This window comes from Balaenoptera musculus, chromosome 12 (assembly GCF_009873245.2).
Source record: "Balaenoptera musculus isolate JJ_BM4_2016_0621 chromosome 12, mBalMus1.pri.v3, whole genome shotgun sequence".
In the NCBI taxonomy this organism is placed as follows: Eukaryota; Metazoa; Chordata; class Mammalia; order Artiodactyla; family Balaenopteridae; genus Balaenoptera; species Balaenoptera musculus.
Genome location: NC_045796.1, coordinates 81,991,661 through 82,016,496, shown reverse-complemented (window position 1 = coordinate 82,016,496; position 24,836 = coordinate 81,991,661). Strand labels below are relative to the sequence as shown.

General features: G+C 41.8%; 1 protein-coding gene across 5 annotated transcripts in view; it reads left to right on the top strand.

Moving 5' to 3' along the window:
• Positions 1–24,836, top strand: part of KCNQ5 (potassium voltage-gated channel subfamily Q member 5) — a 571,236-nt gene that overhangs the window by 443,457 nt on the left and 102,943 nt on the right. For all 5 annotated transcript variants that reach the window (XM_036872164.1, XM_036872162.1, XM_036872165.1 and 2 more), the window contains exons 4-5: positions 21,773–21,948; positions 22,214–22,339. In XM_036872164.1, the coding sequence (XP_036728059.1) occupies positions 21,773–21,948; positions 22,214–22,339 (302 nt within the window). The remainder of the gene's footprint in view (positions 1–21,772; positions 21,949–22,213; positions 22,340–24,836) is intronic.

Sequence of the window (24,836 nt, the reverse complement as noted above, 5' to 3'; positions counted from 1 at the left end):
ACACGCGCACACACCACATGCGCACACCGCACACACACGTGCACACCACACACGCATACACCACACACGCACACACGCACACCTGCTGCCTGACTCTGCAACCCTGACCTCTCCCCGAACTTCAGCCTTACCCACTGTCTCCCAGATGTCGAGAGGGCGTCTCAAACTTGATACGGCCAAAACCGAACTGCTGCTTTTACCCCTCAAACAGCCCTCCTTTCTGTCCCCGCAAGCGCACTAGTCCCCCATCTCAGCAGACAGCCTTTATTCACCGAATTGCTCAGGCCAGAAGTCCTGAAGCCACCCTTAGAGCCCCTTCTTTGTGTCGCACCCCACCATCAAACCTTCAGCGAGCCTTGACACCTTCCCCTCACGTGTCCCCAATCCACCCCCTCCCTGGGTCCTGCTCACTTCGACCTGGCTCCTCCGAAGCTGCTCTCACCCTCGGTCCAGACGCCGGCAGTAGCTTCTTAATTGGCCTGTGACCTCCGCTCGTGTTTTCCAGCCCTTCCTGATCTGGTTCCCAAAGGCAACCAAAATGACCTTGGAAAACACAAATCTGATCCTGCACTCTTCTGCCCCAAACCCACCACGCCTGGAAGGACAGCTAAAGCTCTTCCCAGAGCCGCCGTAATGGGGCCCGAGTCCCCACTACTCCTCTCAAGCTTAACTGGTCTCCTCTCCTCCCCTTGTGCACACCACCTGCTCCGCCTCAGGGTCTTCACACCTCCTGCCTGGGACAGCTCCCCCGGACGGGGCCACGGCCACCCCACCACCTCGCTGGACCTGGGCTCCTGCATCATCGCCTCAGAGACATCCTCCCAGACCACCCGCCCCGAGAGCACCCCCTGTGACCCTGTGACCCCACCCCTTGCCCTGCTTGTTATTTCTCAAGAGTCTGTGTCACTACCTGACCTTGAATTCTGTACTTACTCATTTGTGTAACGTCAGTCTACAATACACTGTGTTATGTAGAACGTTAGCTCCTTGAGGGCAGAAAAGCTTCTGTTTTCTTCACTGCTCTCTCCCCCTGTGCTCAACAAACAGCAGACGTGCACTGAAAGCATTTGTTGAGTGAACTACTGCATGAATGAATGAATTGCCTTAACACTTAACACAAGAAAAATCATTTCCAAAAACTGCTGATGGTCCGTCATTGAACCACTTAGTCTCCAAATAAAGAATGTACCACTTAGAATTCTGGGAACAGAATCAGGAAGCATCTTGGACCCTTTCCAGTTTAGTCCACCTCACTCTTGAAGATACGGAAACCAGCCCTAAGGGAACTGATGGTTGGACCAGGCACAGCTCAAGCTTCTGCCTCCACACTTTGTATCTCTGTTCTTTTTGAGAGGTTAGAATTTTGTATTTGCAGGAAAATACAGTGGGACCACAAAATTGCAATTCCTCCTGTCTTGCTGTTCTGTTGGCACTAAAGCATCTGGCACATGACATACGTGGTACACTGAAAATTTACAAATTCATGCAGAAATGGTCCCACATAGACAAGACAGGCTGACCACTACACTGTCACAGGTTGCATCCCATTGGGACAACCTAAAATATAAAAATTAGGTAATTGTAAGATTTCTGCTAAATTTCCCTGAATGTGGACCATTTGCAAGTAGTCGTATTCCCTGTCCTTAATAATCCTTTACTCCGTGGAGTTTTATATTTAAGCATGTAAGACTTGCCTACATCCCTGTTTACTGGTCTTTTTACAAAAGAAAGGTTATCAGAAAAGAAGTATGGAGTAAAATGAAAGCACTTTAGAACCAGGCAGATATGGACTTGATTCTTGGCCCCATTTACTAAGACCTTGGATAAGATTCCTGAAATTCCTTGGTATCAATTTACTGATCTGTAAAAGTGTGTGTGTGTGTGTATAAAATATTTTTTTAAGCAGAGATGTTAACATCATGACAGGCACAGTGAGGCAGCCTAAGGGCTTTCTGTGTATTATGTCACTGAATCCTCACAACAGCCCTGGGAGGAATGGTTCTGTCCCCTACTTACAGGAGAGCACTCCAAGACTCATCTAGATGAGGAGGCCTGAGGTTCCACAGCCAGGAGAGGGCAGAACTAGGAGGACCTGGGCTCTGTCTCTCTAGGCCCACACTCACGGCCCTGTGCCTCCTCAGAGGGCCGTTATGGAGAAGGGCTGGAATAGAGCCTGTGTGCTGAGCCCCTGGCACAGCCCCATACACCAGGGACACTCAGTAAATGCCTTTTCCCTTCTCCTTCCCACCACTGACTCGATAAACTTCCCTGGCCAATGTGCTAGCCTTCCTGGGCCATAGCTTCTTATTTTAAGTAAATAATAATGCTCCCTTTTCTCATTACAAAAGGAACACAGGCTTATTATAGATCATTTGGACAAAAGAGATGTGCATAAAGAAACTAAACTTTACACATAATCCCACCACCCAAAGAGAGTCACTGTTAGCATGCAGCATAGGTACTTATAGTATTTAGTTTTATATGTACTGTAACAACACATAATTCTTTGGGGGCGAAGTTGGTATCAACCTTTGAATCCTGCTGTGTAAGCCGTTCTCTATATAATGATGTATTGGAGTGGTATTATCCATGATAATACTACTACTAATGATAATAAATTAGATAAAATTTATTACGGGCTAGCACTGTACTAAGATCTTTCGAATGTGTTAACTTATTTAGCTATCACAACATCTCTATGATAGAGACACTTTTATGATTCTCATTTTACAGATGAAGAAATAGAAGCACAGAGAGGTTCAGTAACTTAACCCGGGTAACCCAGCTAATAAGAGGCAGAGCCAGGGTTGGAACTCAGGCAGACGGATTCCATAGTCCATGCTCCAGAATAGATGGACTGGATTGTTTTTGATGAATCCATTTTTGTTAGAGATTTGAATTAGATCTAATTTTTATATTATTTAATAATAATATAATAAGCCTTCTTCTGCAAACCTTTATTGACGTCTACAATTTTTTCACTAGGTTAAATTCCTAGAAGTAAAATTACTTAAATAATAGGTTTCAAATACTTAATACTTTTTTTGGCCTGTGATGCAAAAGGCCCCTCCTCCCAAAATTAAACCATTTTATTGTTACATAAAATCTTCATGAAAGAACTTTTTCTCCTCCTCCTTGCCAATATTCACTATTTGTTTTTTAAACTTTGTTAGTTTGATAGATTAAAATGGTACCTTGCTACTATCTTAAATTTCAAAACTAGAAATTATGAAGAACTTCTTTCCATATACTTATTGGCCATTTTTACTTCTTAGGGTTAAATTTATATTTATGCCTTCTGTCCAATGTTCCACCAGCATGTTTTCTTATTAGTTTATTTTTATATATTAATGATGTTAATCCTTTGTCCATCATCATATGTGTTGTGAATATTTCTTTGAAGTTTTTTTTTGCATTTCAATCTATGTGGGTTTTTTAACATATTTTTTTAACATCTTTATTGGAGTATAATTGCTTTGCGATGGTGTGTTAGTTTCTGCTGTATAACAAAGTGAATCAGCTATAAATATACAGATATCCCCGTATTTCCTCCCTCTTGCGTCTCCCTCCCACCCTCCCTATTCCACCCCTCCATGTGGTCACAAAGCACCGAGCTGATCTCCCTGTGCTATGCAGCTGCTTCCCACTAGCTATCTATTTTACATGTGGTAGTGTATATATATCCATGCCACTCTCTGACTTCATCCCAGCTTACCCTTCCCCCACCCTGTGTCCTCAAGTCCATTCTCTACGTCTGCATCTTTATTCCTGTCCTGCCCCTAGGTTCTTCAGAACTTTTTTTTTTTTTTTTTAGATTCCATATATATGTGTAAGCATACGGTATTTGTTTTTCTCTTTCTGACTTACTTCACTCTGTATGACAGATTCTAGGTCCATCCACCTCACTACAAATAAGTCAATTTTGTTTCTTTTTATGGCTAAGTAATATTCCATTGTATATATGTGCCACATCTTCTTTATCCATCCATCTGTCGATTGACACTTAGGTTGCTTCCATGTTCTGGCTCTTGTAAATAGAGCTGCAGTGAACATTGCGGTACATGACTCTTTTTGAATTATGGTTTTCTCAAGGTACATGGCCACTAGTGGGACTGCTGGGTCGTATGGTAGTTCTATTTTTAGTTTTTTAAGGAACCTCCATACTGTTCTCCATAGTGGCTGTATCAATTTACATTCCCACCAACAGTGCAAGAGGGTTCCCTTTTCTCCACACCCTCTCCAGCATTTATTGTTTGTAGATTTTCTGATGATGGCCATTCTGACTGATGTGAGGTGATACCTCATTGCAGTTTTGATTTGCATTTCTCTAATGATTAGTGATGTTTAGCATCCTTTCATGTGTTTGTTGGCAATCTGTATATTTCTTTGGAGAAATGTCTATTTAGGTCTTCTGCCCATTTTTGGATTGGGTTGTTTGCTTTTTTGTTATTGAGCTGCATGAGCTGCTTGTAAATTTTGGAGATTAATGCTTTGTCAGTTGCTTCATTTGCAAATATTTTCTCTGATTCTGAGGGTTGTCTTTTCATTTTATTTACGTTTTCCTTTGCTGTGCAAAAGCTTTTGAGTTTCATTAGGTCCCATTTGTTTATTTTTGGTTTTATTTCCATTTCTCTAGGAGGTGGGTCAAAAAGGATCTTGCTGTGATTTATGTCATGGAGTGTTCTGCCTATGTTTTCCTCTAAGAGTTTTATAGTGTCTGGCCTTACATTTAGGTCTTTAATCCACTTTGAGTTTATTGTTGTGTATGGTGTTAGGGAGTGTTCTAATTTCATTCTTTTACATGTAGCCGTCCACTTTCCCGGCACCACTTATTGAAGAGGCTGTCTTTTCTCCACTGTATATTCTTGACTGCTTTATCAAAAATAAGGTGACCATATGTGCATGGGTTTACCTCTGGGCTTTCTACCCTGTTCCATTGATCTATATTTCTGTTTTGTGCCACTACCATACTGTCATAATTACTGTAGGTTTGTAGTATAGTCTGGAGTCCAGGAGCCTGATTCCTCCAGCTCCGTTTTTCTTTCTCAAGATTGCTTTGGCTATTTGGGGTCTTTTGTGTTTCCATACAAATTGTGAAATTTTTTGGTCTAGTTCTGTGAAATATGCCACTGGTAGTTTGATAGGGATTGCATTGAATCTGTAGATTGCTTTGGGTAGTATAGTCATTTTCACAATGTTAATTCTTCCAATCCAAGAACATGGTTTACCTCTCCATCTGTTTGTATCATCTTTAATTTCTTTCATCAGTGTCTTATAGTTTTCTGCATACAGGTCTTTTGTCTCCATAGGTAGATTTATTCCTAGGTATTTTATTCTTTTTGTTGCAGTGGTAAATGGGAGTGTTTCCTTAATTTCTCTTTCAGATTTTTCATCATTAGTGTATAGGAATGCAAGAGATTTCTGTGCATTAATTTTGTATCCTGCTACTTTACTGAATTCATTGATTACCTCTAGTAGTTTTCTGGTACCATCTTTAGGATTCTCTATGTATAGTATCATGTCATCTGCAAACAGTGACAGCTTTATTCTTCTTTTCCTATTTGGATTCCTTTTATTTCCTTTTCTTCTCTGATTGCTGTGGCTAAAACTTCCAAAACTGTGTTGAATAATAGTGATGAGTGTGGACAACCTTGTCTTGTTCCTGATCTTAGTGAAAATGGTTTCAGTTTTTCACCATTGAGAACGATGTTGGCTGTGCGTTTGTCATATATGGCCTTTATTATGTTGAGGTAAGTTCCCTCTATGCCTACTTTCTGGAGGATTTTTATCATAAATGGGTGTTGAATTTTGTTGAAAGCTTTTTCTGCATCTATTGAGATGATCATACAGGTTTTCTCCTTCAATTTGTAAATATGGTTTATCACATTGATTGACTTGTGTATACTGAAGAATCCTTGTATTCCTGGGATAAACCCCACTTGATCATGGTGTATGATCCTTTTAGTGTGCTCTTGGATTCTGTTTGCTAGTATTTTGTTGAGGATTTTTGCATCTATGTTCATCAGTGATATTGGCCTGTAGTTTTCTTTCTTTGTGACATCTTCATCTGGTTTTGGTGTCAAGGTGATGGTGGCCTCGTAGAATGAGTTTGGGAGTGTTCCTCCCTCTGCTATCTTTTGGAAGAGTTTGAGAAGGATAGGTGTTAGCTGTTCTCTAAATGTTTGATGGAATTCGCCTGTGAAGCCATCTGGTCCTTGGCTTTTGTTTGTTGGAAGATTTTTAATCACAGTTTCAATATCAGTGCTTGTGATTGGTCTGTTTATATTTTCTGTTTCTTTCTGGTTCAGTCTCAGAAGGTTGTGCTTTTCTAAGAATGTGTCCTATTTCTTCCAGGTTGTCCATTGTATTGGCATATAGTTGCTTATAGTAATCTCTCATGATTCTTTGTATTTCTGCAGTGTCAGTTGTTACTTCTCCTTTTTCATTTCTAATTCTATTGATTTGAGTCTTATCCCTTTTTGTCTTGATGAGTCTGGCTAATGGTTTATCAATTTTGTTTATCTTCTCAAAGAACCAGCTTTTACTTTTATTGATCTTTGCTATTGTTTCCTTCATTTCTTTTTCATTTATTTCTGATCTGATCTTTATGATTTCTTTGCTTCTTCTAACTTTGGGGTTTTTTTGTTCTTCTTTCTCTAATTGCTTTAGGTGTAAGGTTAGGTTGTTTATTTGAGATGTTTCTTGTTTCTTGAGGTAGGATTGTATTGCTATAAATTTCCCTCTTAGAACTGCTTTTGCTGCATCCCATAGATTTTGGGTCGTCGTGTTTTCATTATCATTTGTTTCTAGGTATTATTTGATTTCCTCTTTGATTTCTTCAGTGATCTCTTGGTTATTTAGTAGTGTACTGTTTAACCTTCATGTGCTTGTATTTTTTACAGATTTTTTTTCTGTAATTGATATCTAGTCTCATAGTGTTGTGGTCGGAAAAGATACTCGATACGATTTCAACTTTCTTAAATTTACCAAGGCTTGATTTGTGACCCAAGATATGATCTATCCTGGAGAATGTTCCATGAACACTTGAGAAGAAAGTGTATTCTGTTGTTTTTGGATGGAATGTCCTATAAATATCAATTAAGTCCATCTTGTTTAATATATCATTTAAAGCTTGTGTTTCCTTATTTATTTTCATTTTGGATGATCTCTCCATTGGTGAAAGTAGGGTGTTAAAGTCCCCTACTATGACTGTGTTACTGTCGATTTCCCCTTTTATGGCTGTTAGTATGTGCCTTATGTATTGAGGTGCTCCTGTGTTGGGTGCGTAAATATTTACAATTGTTATATCTTCTTCTTGGATTGATCCCTTGATCATTATGCAGTGCCCTTCTTTTGCTCTTGTAATAGTCTTTATTTTAAAGTCCATTTTGTCTGATACGAGAATTGCTACTCCAGCTTTCTTTTGATTTCCATTTGCATGGAATATCTTTTTCCATCCCCTCACTTTCAGTCTGTATATGTCCCTAGGTCTGAAGTGGGTCTCTTGTAGACAGCATATATATGGATCTTGTTTTTGTATCCATTCACCCAGTCTATGTCTTTTTGTTGGAGCATTTAATCCATTTATATTTAAGGTAGTTATCGATATGTATGTTCCTATTACCATTTTCTTAATTGTTTTGGGTTTGTTATTGTAGGTCTTTTCCTTCTCTTGTGTTTCCTGCCTAGAGAAATTCCTTTAGCATTTGTTGTTAAGCTCGTTTGGTGGTGCTGAATTCTCTTAGCTTTTGCTTGTCTGTAAAGGTTTTAATTTCTCTGCCGAATCTGAATGAGATCCTTGCTGGGTGGAGTAATCTTGGTTGTAGGTTTTTCCCTTTCATCACTTTAAATATGTCCTGCCACTCCCTTCTGGCTTGCAGAGTCTCTGCTGAAAGATCAGCTGTTAACCTTATGGGGATTCCCTTGTATGTCATTTGTTTCTTTTCCCTTGCTGCTTTTAATATTTTTTCTTTGTATTTAATTTTTGATAGTTTGATTAATATGTGTCTTGGCGTGTTTCTCCTTGGATTTATCCTGTATGGGACTCTCTGCACTTCCTGGACTTGATTAACTAATTCCTTTCCCATATTAGGGAAGTTTCCAACTGTAATCTCTTCACATGTTTTCTCAGTCCCTTTCTTTTTCTCTTCTGCTTCTGGGACCCCTATAATTCGAATATGGTGCGTTTAATGTTGTCCCAGATGTCTCTAAGAGTATCCTCAATTCTTTTCATTCTTTTTTCTTTATTCTGCTCTGTGGCAGTTATTTCCACTCTTTTATCTTCCAGGTCACTTATCTGTTCTTCTGCCTCAGTTATTCTGCTATTGATTCCTACTAGAGAATTTTTAATTTCATTTATTGTGTTGTTCATCATTGTTTGTTTGCTCTTTAGTTTTTCTAGGTCCTTGTTAAATGTTTATTTTCTCCATTCTATTTTCAAGATTTTGGATCACCTTTACTATCATTACTCTGAATTCTTTTTCAGGTAGACTGCCTATTTTCTCTTGTTTGGTCTGGTGAGTTTTTACCTTGCTTCTTCATCTGCTGTGTGTTTCTCTGTCTTCTCATTTTGCTTAACTTACTGTGTTTGGGGTCTCCTTTTCACAGGCTGCAGGTTCGTAGGCCCGTTGTTTTTGGTGTCTGCCCCCAGTGGCTAAGGTTGGTTCAATGGGTTGTGTAGGCTTCCTGGTGGAGGGGACTAGTGCCTACTTTCTGGTGGATGAGGCTGCATCTTGTCCTTCTGGTGGGCAGGACTGCATCTGGTGGTGTGTTTTGGGGTGTCTGTGACCTTATTATGATTTTAGGCAGCCTCTCTGCTAATGGATGGGGTTGTGTTCCTGTCTTGCTAGTTGTTTGGCATAGGGTGTCCAACACTGGAGTTTGCTGATCATTGAGTGGAGCTGGGTCTTAGTGTTGAGATGGAGATCTCTGAGAGAGCTTTCTCCATTTGCTATTAAGTGGAGCCAGGAGGTTTCTGGTGGACCAGTGTCCTGAACTCGGCTCTCCCACCTTAGAGGCACAGGCCTGACACCCGGCCAGAGCACCAAGACCCTGTCAGCCACACGGCTCAGAAGAAAGGGGAGAAAAAAAGAAAGGAAGAAAGAAAGAAAGAAGGGAGGGAGGAAGGAAGGAAGGAAGGAAGGGAGGAAAATAAAGTTATTAAAATAAAAAATTATTAAAAATAAAAAAATTTTAAAGTAATAAAGAAAAAAAAAAGGACAGACAGAACTCTGGGACAAATGGTAAAAGCAAAGCTAAACAGACAAAATCATACAAAGAAGATACACATACACCCTGACAAAGAGAGAGAAAGGAAAAATATACGTATCTATCTATATATTTTAAAAAAAGGAAGAGAGCAACCAAATCAATAAATCGACCAATGATATTAAACTCTAGATACTAAACTAAGATAAACATAAAACCAGAAACAAATTAGAGGCAGAAAGCAAACCCCAAGTCTACAGTTACTCCCAAAGTCCACCGCCTCAATTTTGGGATGGTTCGTTGTCTCTTCAGGTATTCCACAGATGCAGGTACATCAAATTGACTGTGGAGATTTAATCCGCTGCTCCTGAGGCTGCTGGGAGAGATTTCCCTTTCTCTTCTTTGTTCGCACAGCTCCCGGGGTTCAGCTTTGGATTTGGCCCTGCCTCTGCGTGTAGGTCGCCTGAGGGCGTCTGTTCTTCGCTCAGACAGGACGAGGTTAAAGGAGCAGCTGCTTCGGGGGCTCTGGCTCACTCAGGCCGGGGGAGGGAGGGGTATGGATGCGGGGTGAGCCTGCGGCAGCAGAGGCCAGCGTGACGTTGCACCAGCCTGAGGCGCGCCGTGTGTTCTCCCGGGGAAGTTGTCCCTGGATCGTGGGACCCTGGCGGTGGTGGCCTGCACAGGCTCCCGGGAGGGGCGGTGTGGAGAGTGACCTGTGCTCGCACACAGGCTTCTTGGTGGCGGCAGCAGCAGCCTTAGCGTCTCATGCCCGTCTCTGGGGTCCGCGCTGATATCCGCGGCTCGCGCCCGTCTCTGGAGCTCGTTTAGGCGGCGCTCTGAATCCCCTCTCCTCGCGCACCAGGAAACAATGGTCTCTTGCCTCTTCGGCAGCTGCAGACTTTTTCCCGGACTCCCTCCCGGCTAGCTGTGGCGCGCTAACCCCTTCAGGCTGTGTTCACGCCGCCAGCCCCAGTCCTCTCCCTGCGATCCGACCGAAGCCCGAGCCTCAGCTCCCAGCCCCGCCCGCCCCGGCGGGGGAGCAGACAGGCCTCTCGGGCTGGTGAGTGCTGCTCAGCGCCGATCCTCCGTGCGGGAATCTCTCCGCTTTGCCCTCCGCACCCCTGTGGCTGCGCTCTCCTCCGTGGCTCCGAAGCTCCCCCCCTCCGCCACCTGCAGTCTCCGCCCGCGAAGGTCCTTCCTAGTGTGTGGAGACCTTTCCTCCTTCACAGCTCCCTCCCAGAGGTGCAGGTCCCATCCCTAGTCTTTTGTCTCTGTTGTTTCTTTTTTCTTTTGCCCTACCCAGGTACGTGGGGGAGTTTCTTGCCTTTTGGGAGGTCTGAGGTCTTCTTCCAGCATTCAGTAGGTGTTCTGTAGGGGTTGTTCCACATGTAGATGTATTTCTGATGTATTTGTGGGGAGGGAGGTGATCTCCACGTCTTACCCCTCCGCCATCTTGAAGGTCTTTTTTAACATATTTTTAACTTGTATATATTTTGTATATTCATGCCTCTCAACCGCAAAATGATGGTTCTTTAACTGTATTGTTTCTAAGACCCTTGAAATTATAAAATGTTATTCTATTTCTGTGCTCACTGTAAGCAAATAACCCATGAGATCAGTATTGAACATCTTACTATGGCAGGTACTGAGCAGGCACTGAGGTTACAAGGAAGACTAAGTGCTTTGCCTTCAGTGTCTTACAGTTCCTGGGAGAGACCGGCAGGCAAGCAGATGGTACTGACAGCGGTCGTAGGAGTGACGGGAGTGCACCCAGAGCCCCGGGCTCCAGTGTGTGAGGGCAGCGTCCGTGACACGTTGGCGCCTGGGCTGAGCCCTGGCAGCAGCTGAGAGGTGGCCACACGGGGAAGGGGAAGGGCCTTCCAGACAGAGCAGCATTCTGGAGAGCACTCTGAAGCTGGGAAGCAGAATTCGATCTTTGTTCTAAGTAGTGGGAAAAAAAAACAAAAACACTTTTTTTGATCAGAGAAGTAATGTCATCACTTTAACATTTTAGTCTGGCAAAAGAATACACAGAGTTTAGAGAAAGCAAAGACAGGAGTGAGAAGAGGTGTTCGGAGTCTGTGGCGTGGCCGGGAGAGAGGGAGCCTCGCCCTGAGCCGGGGGACACAGGGCCAGGGGGAGGAGGGAGAGAGGGGAGATCCCGTGGAGCCGAAGCAGCAAAAGTACACAGCTCCCTGGATGTGAGATGAGGGAAGCCCTAGAGAAGATGCTCACCTAAAATCGAGCGTGCAATCTGTATCAGGATGCTGGGGTTTTAACTGGTGCATTTATTCTGAAATTTACCTGGAGAAGTAAATAGGTTTAGAATAATTCGTAATTTCTTTTACTAAGGAGTAACTTTGAAGGGATATTACCCTATCTAATATCTAGTGTCATACTGATGAGGCATAGGCAATAGAAGAGAAAGAATCTAGAAATAGACCTCTCCATGAGTATATGGAAACATTTGGAAAAGAATAGGCTTTTTATTTAGGTGGTATCAGAAAAACTGACTAGCGTATAGGATAAAAAGTAAGATAGTTCTCTACTTCACCAGAGAGACAAACATAAATTTCATAAAAGTTAAAGATGTCTCAGTTAGAGTAATGCTAATTGTTATAACATACAAATCCTCAAATTCCAGTAACTTCTCAAAATAGAAGTTCATTTCTTCCTTGTGTGATAGTCCAATGAAGGTGCTTCTCGCTGGGGCTGGGGTGTGTGGTAGAAGCCCTGCCTCATGCAGTCACGCGGGACCCGGCTGACAAGTCCCCGCCGTCTTCAGCATCTGGCCCCTCAGGACATCCTGAAGGCCCACATGAGCTGGCAGACGGGAAAAGACAGCCCCTAAGGCCATCTGCTTCCCCTCAGCCCGGAAGAGGCACACACCATCTCCACTCACCTCCCATTGGCTAGGACGGGTCACATCCCCCCACCCAGAGGCGAGCAGACCTGGGAACTGACGTCCCTGGTAGGCAGTCCCTTCCCAGGGGGTAGTTCTGCACCTCAGAAGAGAAGCCTGCATCTGTGGAGGACAGCTAGCTACCGTTGCCACAAAGAACGTGCCAAACAGAGTACATATGTTAACTGAATGAGCAGCTAAATACACCAGATAGAATCTAGGAAAGTAGTTTTATAATCTTGGGCAAAGGCCTTCTTGATGACGTGCCTTCTATGACTTCTTCATGACATGAATCTGTAAAAAAAAAAAAAGTGATGTTTTGTCTATCATATTGGCAAAGATTACAAGTTTATAATAATCCACGTAATTCTTGAAAATGCTTAGAACAGTATTACACAGTAAACAGTAAATTTTAGCTATTATTATTACTATCGTTATTTTATTAGCATTGCTTTTTATTAGCAAGGAGAGAGAAATACTTTCATACATTGTTAGTGATCATTGGTACCATCATTTGGAGGGCACTTTGATATCAAAACTCAAAACGTGCCAGCCTTCAACCCAGCAATCCAGTCTCTAGGAATGTATCCTTAAAGAGAATACCTACAAAAACTTGTGTACAAGGCTATTCATTTCAGCATCATTTTAATAGCAAAACTTAAAGTAACTTACAGCTCCTTAGTAAAGAATTAGACAATTAAATAAATTTACTTCTTATACATATGTCTAAGGTTTTGATATTTTATAGCAGCTATTACTTTTATAATTTTAAAACAGATATTTCATTAAAATTATCCAAATTTTAGCTTATAGTGAGGTCACTGAAAAGAGCTCAAGGAATTAGAACAAAAATGATGGTGGGAGAGGGTAGATTCACCAGGAATGTAGTAATTGTTGCACTTCTGTTTTGCCCAGAGGCAACAAGATGAAATGACCTTAAAGTGCAAGAGGGAAATTTATGTTAGCTATTAGGGGAATCTTTCTGAGACTCTAACATAATTTACAAAACTTCTTAAAACCTAAAATCTCCAGACAGTTTCTAGATGTCAAGATGTACCCCCTTTGTGGTTCACCTCTAGAAAACTTCTCTCCCCTAGCAATTACTAGTATAAAAGTGTTCAACTATGCTTTGCTTAATCTATGTGATTTAGTTCTTCCCTTTGTGATTTTAAATTAGGCCAAGCATACTAAAATATACTTTCTGATAGATGCATTGTGTCACGTAATTTTAGCAACAAAACACAGCCCACTGAGTTCAGATGTACAATTGACCCTGCTTTAACCCAATCTTAGGTCTGCGATAGGGTAACCTTGGATGTGAATCCACCTTATAATGAGGGCTTTTCAGTATTTCAGTGACTAATCCCTTTTACTCAGCATCCGGGGTGATCAGTTTGTATTGATTTTGCTGACTAATCCTGGAGCAAAGTTCCAGAGGGGTCTAATAATAAACTCATACACTCCCTACGTGTCTTAAATATCACTACAGTATTTACTTCATTCAAATCTTTGCAGTCTCCTCAAGTCTCAAGAATTCATCCATAAATCATTCTAAGTGACTCAGTGGATATGTGAGCCTACTTCCTAATACCTTATAAGCCTATATTCCACATCTCTAATGGGCTGCCTGTAATCAGTAACTATTTCTTCACTGCTTCCTGACTTGGTCCCCTCTGTTTCCGTTGGGAGGGGCATTTAAGAGCTCCAGATTACACTTTTTTTTTTTTTTCATGCAACTTGGAGCTCCTCCATGTTTATTAGCAGTTCTATTTCTTTGTCTAACCCCACTGTCTCTGGATGTATCCATAAAGGTACCATCTGTTTTAGTGCCATTTTATTTCTGCTTTATTCTCCCTGCGCTTCTTTCTTTCCTGAATGCTTTATCGTAACAATTTATTCTTGGTTTAGTTTCCACGTGCTTCTGCAGCCTACCCCTTTCACCCTCCCCGCCACCACTATCCCCCAACCCACATCACTCTAGATTTTCCTTATCCAAGGAATGGGGCACCATGACTCTTAAGGGCACAGCTTTGGAGTCAGGCAAGGGCCAGCTCAGCCGCTTGTAGGAGTTGTGCTTGGCTAGTTGACCCCCACAAGCCTCAGTTCTTCATTTGTAAGGAGGAGATAGGAATGATACTATCTCCTTCATAGGGCTGTTGGGAGGACTAAATGAAATGATAGACCTCAGGGTTTCCCAGTCTTGGCACTACTTACACTGGGGACTGGTAATTCTTTTTTCAGAGGGCTGTTCCCGGCATTGTAGGATGTTTTGAAGCAACCCTGGCCTCTACCACTAGATGCCAGCAGCAACCCCCTTCCCAGTTATGACAACCAGCTATGACTCCAGACGTTGCAAATGCCCCTGGGAGGCAAAATTATCCCCACTGACAACCACTGGTGCACATAAAGCATTTGGCACAATGCCTGGTACACAGTAGGGACTTGATAAACATTTGCAATAGACTGATGATCAGATGGATGAATGAATATTCATTTCTAATGCAAGTGTCTAATACAATGCTTGACCCTCAATTAACTTCTTCATACACGAACAGATGAACAAATGAATCTGAAGCCAATGAGCCTTGAGGGCTACCTGTAATTCCTACATTGTACTAAAAGGTGCTGTCTTCACTTAAGACAAATGCTCCTATGTTGCAAAAAACATTTTGGACAAATAACTAATTGTGCAGCTTAAGCTGTTCTACCCAATTTTTCCCCAGCTTTATTGAAATGTACTTGACAAAAACATGGTGTAAGTTTGTGTACAATCTATCGATTTGATACACTTATATGCTGCAAAATGATTGTGAGATAACAACTCCATCACATCGCATAATTACCATTTCTTTTTTGTGGTGAAAATATTTAAGATTCACTCTCTTAGCAACTTTCAAATATATAATACAGTATTATTAACTATAATCACCATGCTGTACATTAGGTTCCCCAGAACTTATTCGTCTTATAACTGGAAGTTTACAATCTTTCACCAACATCTCCCCATTTCTCCCCACCCCCTACACCCTGGTAAACATGATTCTAGTCTCTGTTTCTATGAGTTTTACTTTTTTAGATTCCACATATGAGTGACATACAGTATCTGTCTTTCTCTGTCTGGCTTATTTCACTTAGCTTAATGCCCTCGAGGTCCATCCATGTTTTTGCAGACATTAGGATTTCCTTCTTTCTCGTGGATGAACAATATTTCGATAGATAGATAGGTAGGTAGATAGATAGATAGATCTTTATCCATTCATCCATTCATTGATGGACACTTAGGTTGTTTCCATATCTTGGCTATTGAGAATAATGCTGCAGTGAACACGGATGTGCAGATATCTTTCAAGATCCTGTTTTAATTATCTTTGGATATACACCCAGAAATAGGATTGCTGGGTCCTGTGATAGTTCTATTTTTAATTTTTGGAGGATCCTCCATACTAATTTCCATAGTGGAAATTTACATTCCCAGCAACAGTGCAAGAGGGTTCCCTTTTCTCCACATCCTCACCAACACTTATCTCCTGCCTTCTTGATACAGCATTTTAACAGGTATGAGGTTTTGATTTGCATTCCCTGATGATTAGTGATATTGAGCACCTTTTGAATACACGTTAGCCATTTGTATGTCGTCTTTGGGAAAATGTCTATTCAGATCCACTGCCCGATTTTTAATTTGATTGTTTGGGGTTTTTTTTCTTTTTTTCTTTTTTACTATTGAATTGTATTCATTATTTATATATTTTGGATATTAACTCCTTATCAGCTATGTGATTTGAAAATATTTTCTCTTTCATTGCCTTTTCATTTCGTTGATGGTTTCCTTTGCTGTACAGAAGCTTTTCAGTTTGCTATAGTTTCACTTGTTAATTTTTGCTTTTCTTGCCTTTGCTTTTGGTGTCAAATCCAAAAAATCATTGCCAAGGCAAATGTCAAGAAGCTTACCCCCATGTTCTTCTAGGAGTTTTATAGTTTCAGGTGTTACATTTGTCTTTAATCCATTTTGAGTTAATTATTGTGAGCGGTGTAAGATAGTGGTCCAGTTTCATTCTTTTGCATGTGACTGTCCAGTTTTCCCAACACCGTTTATTGAAGAGACTGTCCTTTCCCCATTGTATATTCTTGGCTCCTTTGTCATTAATTAATTCACCATATATGTGTGGGTTTATTTCTGGGCTCTCTATTCTGTTCCATTGACCTATGTGTCTGTTTTTATGCCAATATCATACTGTTTTGATTACTATAATTTTGTAATATAATTTGAAATGAGAATGTGTGATGTTTCTAGTTTTGTTCTTCCTTCTCAAGATTGTTTTGGCTATTCAGAGTCTTTGTGATTCCATATGAGCTTAGAACTGTTTGTTCTATTTCTGTGAAAAACAGCACTGGAATCTGATAGAGATTGCACTGAATCTGTAGATTGCTTTGGGTAGTATGGACATTTTAACAATACAAATTCTTCCAATCCATCAGCATAGAATATCTTTCCATTTATCAGTGTCTTCTTCACTTTCTTTCATCAATGTTTTATAGTTTTCACTGAGCAGATCTTTCACCTCCTTGATCAAACTCCTTCCTAAATATTTTATTCTTTTTGATGCTATTGTAAATGGGATTTTTTCCTTAATATCTCTTTCTGATAGATTGTTGTTAGTATATAGAAACACAACTGATTTTTGAATATTTATTTTGTGTCCTGCAACTTTGCTTAATTCATTTATTATTTCCAACAGTTTTTTGGTGGAGTCTTTAGGGTTTTCTATATATAATATGTCATCTGCAAATAGTGACAGTTTTACGTCTTCCTTTCTGATTTGGATGACTTTTATTTCTCTTTCTTGCCTAATTGCTCTGGCTAGGACTTCCAATACTAAGGTGAATAAAACTGGCAAGAGTGGGCATCTTTAATTTGTTCCTGATCTTAAAGGGAAAGTTTTAAGTTTTTTACCACTGAGTATGATGTTACCTATGGGCTTGTTTATTACGTTGAGGTGCATTCCCTCTATATCCACTTTGTTGAGAGTTGTTATCTGAAAGTGTGTGTATTTTGTCAAATGCTTTTTCTACATCTATTGAGATGATCGTATAATTTTTATCCTTCCTTTTGTTAATGTGGTGTTTCACACTGATTGATTTGCAGATGTTCAACCATCCTTGCATCCCTGGAATAAATCCTACTTGATCATGGTGTATGATCCTTTTAATGTACTGTTGAATTCAGTTTGCTAGGATTTCATTAAGGACTTTTACATCTACATTCATCAGGCATATGTACTTTTATTTTCTTGTGGTGTCCTTATCTGGTTTTGATATCAGGGTAATGCTGACCTCATAAAATGAGTTTGGAAGTGTTTCCTCCTCTTCTGTTCTTTTTATGGAAGGATTTGAGAAGGATTGGTACTTATTCTTTAAATGTTGGTGTAATTCACCAGTGAAGCCTTCTGGTCCTGGACTTTTTTGTTTGTTAGGAGGTTTTTGATTACTGATTCTATCTCTTTATTAGTAATTGGTCTGTTCCACTTTCCTGTTTCTTCCTGATTTAGCCTTGGTAGGTTGTATGTTTCTAGTAATTTAACTACTTCTTCTAGGTTGTCTGTTTCATTAAGATCTATTTCTGGTAGTTTATCGTGTTCTTTTGTTTGGAACATATTATTTTGTTTCTTCATTTTCCTTGACTCTTTGTGTGGGTTTCTGTGTGTTAGATAAACAGCCACCTACCCCAGTCTGGACAGGCTGATCTTGTGTGGGAGATGAACATCATCAGTCAGCCTAGCCTCGGCTTCTGGTTGTCTCTAAAACCTATGTGATTGTCTAATCACTTTCCCTGTTCTCAGTGGCTCCCGGTGGTTGAACGTGTGGCCACACTGATCAGTGTCCCAGGGGGAGAGCCACAGTCAGCTCCTAGATACAGGCCAGTTGGAAGCTGGACCCTCAGGCAGCAGTGGGGAAAGTGTGCCATTAGGCCCCATCCAAGGAGAAACTGGGAGGTGGGCATTTCACCTGTCCCCTCTGTACTGGGCCCAGTTGTACAGCCATGGAGTGGGGGAGGGGGCTGTGGGGTCCGGAACCCATTACGAACTTCTTTCTTTGCTACAGGCCTGTGGGACTCCTGAATGAAAGCCCCACTGGCTGTCAGAGCCAGGTGATCCAGGGGTTCTTCTGTCAAGCAGCAGCCTCAAAAGCTGGGGCACCAGATGTGTATAAAAGCTTCCTGAGGGAGATACTGGCAAACTGGAGCAGGCCAGGGGGAGAGGCCAGGGGAGGCGTCCACCGGCTTCTGTGGTCTCGGGAGAGAGCTGCAGTCACTCCCTAGTTGGATGCTAAAAATTAGAGGCCTGAGTGGCAGGCGGCAGCTTTTAAAATACGCAAATACAACCCTCTCGGGAAGGGGCGGGGAGACGCAAATAGAACCCTCTCGGGAAGGGGCGGGGAGACGGGCGTTTCTGCCCGGACACAGGCGGTGGGTGAGCCGAGGCCCAGTGCTCGCGCCCGCTAATACCTGCTTCTGTGTTTGCTGTAGTATGTGGGGCTCACGGATGCAAGCCCACGGCTTTCAGAGCTAGGTGTTTGGGGAGGGCCATCCCTCTGGTGGGAGTCTTAAAAGTTGGGGTGCTAAAAATGGGGTTCAAACCCGTAGACTCACAGGGAAAAGCTGGGAGTTGGAGGTCCCTGCTGTGTGCTAGGACGGGGGTTGACGGCGAGTGCGTCTCAGCCTCTGCTGCCGTTTTGATGTGAGCGTTTTCTCATTCTCCCAGTGCGTAGAGGCCCCTTGGCTAGTTTCTGGATTTCCTGCAGAGGGAATCACTGCGTGTGTAGCTGTTCATTTGGTGTGTCTGTGGGAGGGCGGCGGTTCAGGGGTCTCCTATGATGCCATCTTTAAAGACCACGGCTGCCCACTGTCATAAAAGGTAAATCTTAGGGAGACTTGCTTTTTATAAACATCAGTGGCTGACGGCTGTGAATTAGTATATTGCTGTAGAATTCTGTGCTGGTTTGATTAACTTACAGGTATTTTAGATTGATGTTCCAGTTATTAAGCCACTGATGTGGTAAGAGAACAAAGCTCAAGCTACTTTTAAATGTTTATTAACCTAATTTTATTCTATAAACATTACTGAGTGCCTACCATGTTTCAGGCACTGTCCTAGATACTTCGGATACAAGTATCCAACCTTGTGGAACCTCCATTCTGCTAAGTAATGGTCTACAAAAATAATAAATACATAAATAAAAATGAAAGTCAAGAGTACTCATAACTTCTAAAATACTAACCTGGGAAATATCTCGGTGGTACTGACAGCAAAATTCCAGTGGATGACTGTAATCCAACAAGAAACACTTTTGTGGGTGCATTCATCGTGTGCCATTTGGTTGCTCATTTATGACTTCATTTCACTGAACTCTGACTTTCTGATCTGAATTAAAATGAGGGCATTAAATCTAATCTGTGGTTACCTTTACACATTTTGTGACTTAAAACCTTTAGATTATGATTCACTGTGTGCATAATTTTTGAAATTGCCTCAAACCTACAGGGTTCCTTTTACTTTTTCTAGGTTTTGTCTAATGAACTGACTTTATAGCATACTTTCTGTGCTGTAGTGTAACAGGTCTATAGCTGATTTTTTAAAACTAGTACAATATATGTTTTTTGCGTCTCGCTTTTTTCATCTGTAGAATACCTAACCAACACGGGTGTTATAAGGATTAAAATAATATAACATTTGTAAAAAACCTAGAACGAAAGAAAGTGCCTGGCACGAAGTAAATTTTAAGTCTGTGCTTTCTGCACCCATACTGGTCATTTACTTATTTCAGTTATTTCTAATATTTTAACATGGTCAGTAGGGTACTGTGCCTTTTTCTTTCCTTTGTACACTTGTGAGGAAGCAGGACTGCCATGAGGAAAAGAAGCAAAATGCATATCCATCAGGGCCATATAAGGAATGTCTCTTCGTCTGTAGACCACTTGTCTTGGAAGTAAGTCCCTCCAGATGATGAAAGCCAAGAGATGTTTTCACATTTAACTCTTTTTAAAAGTTTTTTCCTGATTTCAAAAGACATTGTCATTGTTATAAAACTCCAACATTACCAAAATTAATAACTTAGAAAGTGCTAAGTCCCTTTACCCACATACTCACCACAACTCTCTACCCTAGAGAGAATTAATAGTAATATTCTGTGTATATTCTCGCATATCTTTTCTAGGTGTATAATATATGTTTTATTAAGTAAGAGTACATTGTACATACTGCTTTGCAACTGACTTGAGTCGCTTAATGTCTTTGATGTCCGTATCAGCGTACGTAGTTCCTTCTCATCTCCACAGCTCTGGAGCGAGAAAAAAGGATGCATCTGTGGCTGGCTGTGCACCCAGCCTCAAGCTCCCACAGCGTGCGGATCCGATTGGAGGAATCCCTTTGGCTGACCCACGTCCTGCCAACCCCTGACCCTCTCCAAGTCCTGACCCGAAAGGGCACCAGGAGAGTGACTCTGAGGGTGCTCCTAGTGCACACAAGGGGCCAGGCCTTCCTGAAGGCAGGAACGACTGGCTGGACAAAGAATACACACTCACATGGCAGTTAACCCTGAGGCTCCCAGGAACGTCAGTAACTGCAGCCCCCTGAGGTGGAGCTCTTCTTTGGAGTGTGGCCACCTGGTCGCACACAGCCCGCTCGGAGCAGGAAGGACATCTTACTGAGGATGATGAGGTCAAGCTAACCTGCTGTAGAATCTCCACTGGAAGCCATTCATCCCACTTCTCCTCTCCCACTTCAAAGCCTACCTGCCCTCACTCAGATATTTACCCTTGGAGCGATTAAGTCATTCATCTTTTCTATGCTCTCCTTAGCTGCTCTTTTTCTCTTTTTAGCTGACAAAAGGGCAGATGTGATTTAAGCCAAACGTCAATATGTCAAACATTAAATATCCATTCCCATGCAGTGCGTGGTGTGTATGATCACCTACTCTGTTGTAACAAATGCAATGTTAATTAACTTGTGTACAGAACTCACCCAGAACTGACTGGTGCGGTACAGAGCATGCACGCAGAGCAGAGCGCTTAGAGCAGCCGCTCAGCTGGGGCCTTTGTCTAAGAGGCTGTAAAGGGCCAGGCTCCACAACACAAGTGAACTTTCTGCAGAAAGGAGCTACCAGCTTCTTCGGCAAGGAAACGGGAGACATGATTATGCGAAGTAGCCCTTTCGCATCTGGACAGGCTGTGCACCCTCTGTGGCATCAGCCAGCAGGCCGCGGTGCTGGGGCAGAGGCAGAGGCAGAAGCCCCTTCCTGCAGGCAGGAGCACCCGTGCCGCCAGGACTGCCGTGGGGACGCTGCGCCAGCCCGAAGCCCCCCGGAGCACCGGACCTTCCGAAGGCGGTGTCCAGGCCTTTGAAGGCTAAACGGCGAGCGGTGCAAACCTGCGTGGCTAAAGCAGAGAACGGCCGAGGATCAGACCCGGGGCAGCAGGCGCAGGAGGCCACGCCCTCCGCCTTCCACTCCTCGGCGATCCCAGAGCCCGCGGGGCGCGCGCCGGCCTGGGGCTCCCGAGCAGTTCCCTGGGCCCCAAACAGGTCATAGGGACCCTTTCTGAAATCCTGTTTTGGAAACGAAAACCTCCTGGTCGTGCTACTTACGGCTGCTTCACCCTGTTTCTTTCAGATACCATCGTCCTCATCGCCTCCATAGCAGTAGTTTCTGCCAAAACTCAGGGTAACATCTTCGCCACGTCGGCGCTGCGCAGCCTGCGCTTCCTGCAGATCCTGCGCATGGTGCGCATGGACAGGCGCGGCGGCACCTGGAAGCTGCTGGGCTCCGTGGTCTACGCGCACAGCAAGGTGGGGGCCCCGCCCAGGTGCGGGCGGGCTGTTCTTAACTTCCTCCCTGGCTGCCGTCATAGTGACTAAACCCGTCCAAAGCAAGCTTGATCTTTTCAGTAATTGGTTAAAGCAATGGGGGACACAAGGTGTAGTGGATCATGTGAAAGTCATCATAAATATCCAAGCAGTAGTCAAACACGTGGAATCATGCTTAGATTTTTTTTTTTTTTCCTTTTTCAAAGATCTTTCACCTCTAAAAATCTCTCATTCCTTTTATATCTAGGAATTAATCACCGCTTGGTACATAGGATTTTTGGTTCTGATTTTTTCGTCTTTCCTTGTCTATCTGGTGGAAAAGGATGCCAATAAGGAATTTTCTACATACGCGGATGCACTCTGGTGGGGCACGGTGAGTATAAGAATCTGGTTTTATTTATTGGATGTTGTGAGATGTTTCCTTTGAATGTAGTGTAGTGATTCCCATGAGTGGTCTCAATAAAACTATGAACTTCCAAAAGGGAGTTAAGTGAAAATATACAGCACTTATAATTATCTAAAGAGTTTCCCCTGTTAAGTGCAACAAAGTTACGTTCTCTTACAAATCATCAGTAGTATTTCTTGCATGCTAGACTGTTGCCAAAATAAAGACAAGTAATTTTTTAACCGTGATTAAAATGTTCGTGGGCTTGTTCGTTTTAACTTTGTGGAGCACAGCTTTAAAGTGCAAATGGTTGCATTGTTTTGCCGCTCATCAAAAAGTTTATCTGAGGTTTTAAAAAAAAGAAAAGAAAAAAGGAATACTAGCTGAATGAAAGAAAAGTAAAATTATGGTACAAAAAAGGAAGAAGAGAAGAGTGGTGACCATCTGTGAGATCAGAGACTATAGACCCTGAATTTCAAAACTTTCCACTCGTAAACCTCTTTTTCCTTTATATTGTTGTGAAAGGATAGTTTTCCAAACAAATGAAAGTAAAATCATGAGTCTCATACAGGTAGAAAATAAACATATCCTAAAGATTTTATTTAAACTTTTAAGTATTCAAATGAATGTGCAAGCAGAGGCACACCTGGCTTCTTCCACAGTGAAAGAGGAAAGTCAGAGGAACCCACACCAGGCAGAATGTACCTACACGTCTATAGACAAGAATTATTTTGCGTTGCTGCTACAACTTATGTAGTCCTAAAGTAGCTCAAAGGCCTGAAAGGTGCAGAGCCCACCCCATAAAAGCAGGAACTGAGAACCTGGAAAAGTGTACTCTAAACAACACATAGTTTTCCATCAAAGCAAAAATTGTCTTTACAGTGTAAAGAATCTATAAAACAGTCGATGAAACGTGTACCCTATTAAGAGTGTCATAGGATAAAGGAGTGCTTTATGCAATGTGTAAACTACATTTTTTAAAATTCTATTCCTTAAAACATTCCAAAAGGGTGAAAATACAAGAGCAGTTATAGTTGTTTGAAGACTTTCCCTGTCTCTTTGGTCCAACAAATTTGTTCTCTTACAAACCATCGGCAATATTTCTCAAGTGCTAGATTGTTGCCAAAATAAAAGTCTGTCATCTTCTTAAACTGTGATTAAAACATTGGTAAGTTTGTTTGCCGGTTTGCTTTGTGAGGCACAGATTTAAGTTCCCAATTGTTGCGTTGTTCCACTGTTTGTCAGAAGCTCATCAGTGAGAACTAGAGCTCTTGTCAAGGACATGGGTAACTCGTCAGGGCCTGTAGTAAGCAGAACTTGGTATGTGTGGGGGTTGCATAGCAGCAATAATATGAATAAGAATCAAAAATATATTCATCTGAAGATTAAGATTTTTTTTCCTTAAATTATCAGCGTTAAATGTGTCCAAGATTGTGCCACTGACAACAAAGCATTCTGTTGGTTTAACAATTTGGTTTCCAACTCCTTCCCCTACCCCACAAGCAATAATGGCCACTTTGAAAGGAGGAAAGTGGAAAACCCAGAAGAGAGCAGTCATCTGACATTCTTAAAATACTTTTTATGTGTAGAGAACAAATGAAAATCTATGACTCGTGGTGAGATAAACTGTGTAAACTGAGCAAACAGGAGGCTTTTCTAGCCAGCAAGGGGAAGACAACTGATTAACCCAGGCTTCAAAGCAGCGATTTGAATTGAAGTTTAGATTTTGCGCCTCTGTGATAATTCTAATGTGCGTGAGTGACGGGACACTCGGGAGCCCCTTCTCCTCTGAGGTGCATCTGTTGGTGGGTCCACCTGACAGCTCTCAGGCCTTCTGGCCTTCCGTCTTCCTTTCTCCTTCCTACTAATCAGAAGTGCTGCATTGTGTGTTGAACAGTGTGTGGGAAGCTCTGAATGTGCCTCTCACTTAGTCACCAGCTTGTTTCTTTTGCCAGAACAACCCATGTAGCAGGTTTCCAAAGGTCATCTCTGTTTGTTTCAGGGAAAAGCAACATCTGTTTATTGATTTCATTCCAGTAGTGCTATTTGACTGAAGTTTAACCTGTACTTAACAGGATCTTTGAATGGCCTAATTATGTCTCTTTAAAAAAAAAAAATCTAGTCTTGAATACAAGAGTAAAAATTTTTTCTAAGATGTTGAGCTTCTAGGAATAAAAAAGGTCTTTTTGGTCCACAGTGGGTTTGTTGATATTAACTGACTCATTCATGAAATCGTCTGAAGCCACAAAAAGCAAACAAGAGAACTTATTAGTTCTATTCCTTATAAGAACATACTAGGTCTCCAGTGTGAGGTAAAACAAATTTAAAATACTGACTATACTTTTTATTATATGTTAATGAAGACCTTAATGAAATCTATGTCTGGATACTTTTTAGTGAAAATTGTCCATGTTCGAAGTGAGAGAGTGGCATGGACATATATACACTACCAAATGTAAAATAGATAGCTAGTGGGAAGCAGGTG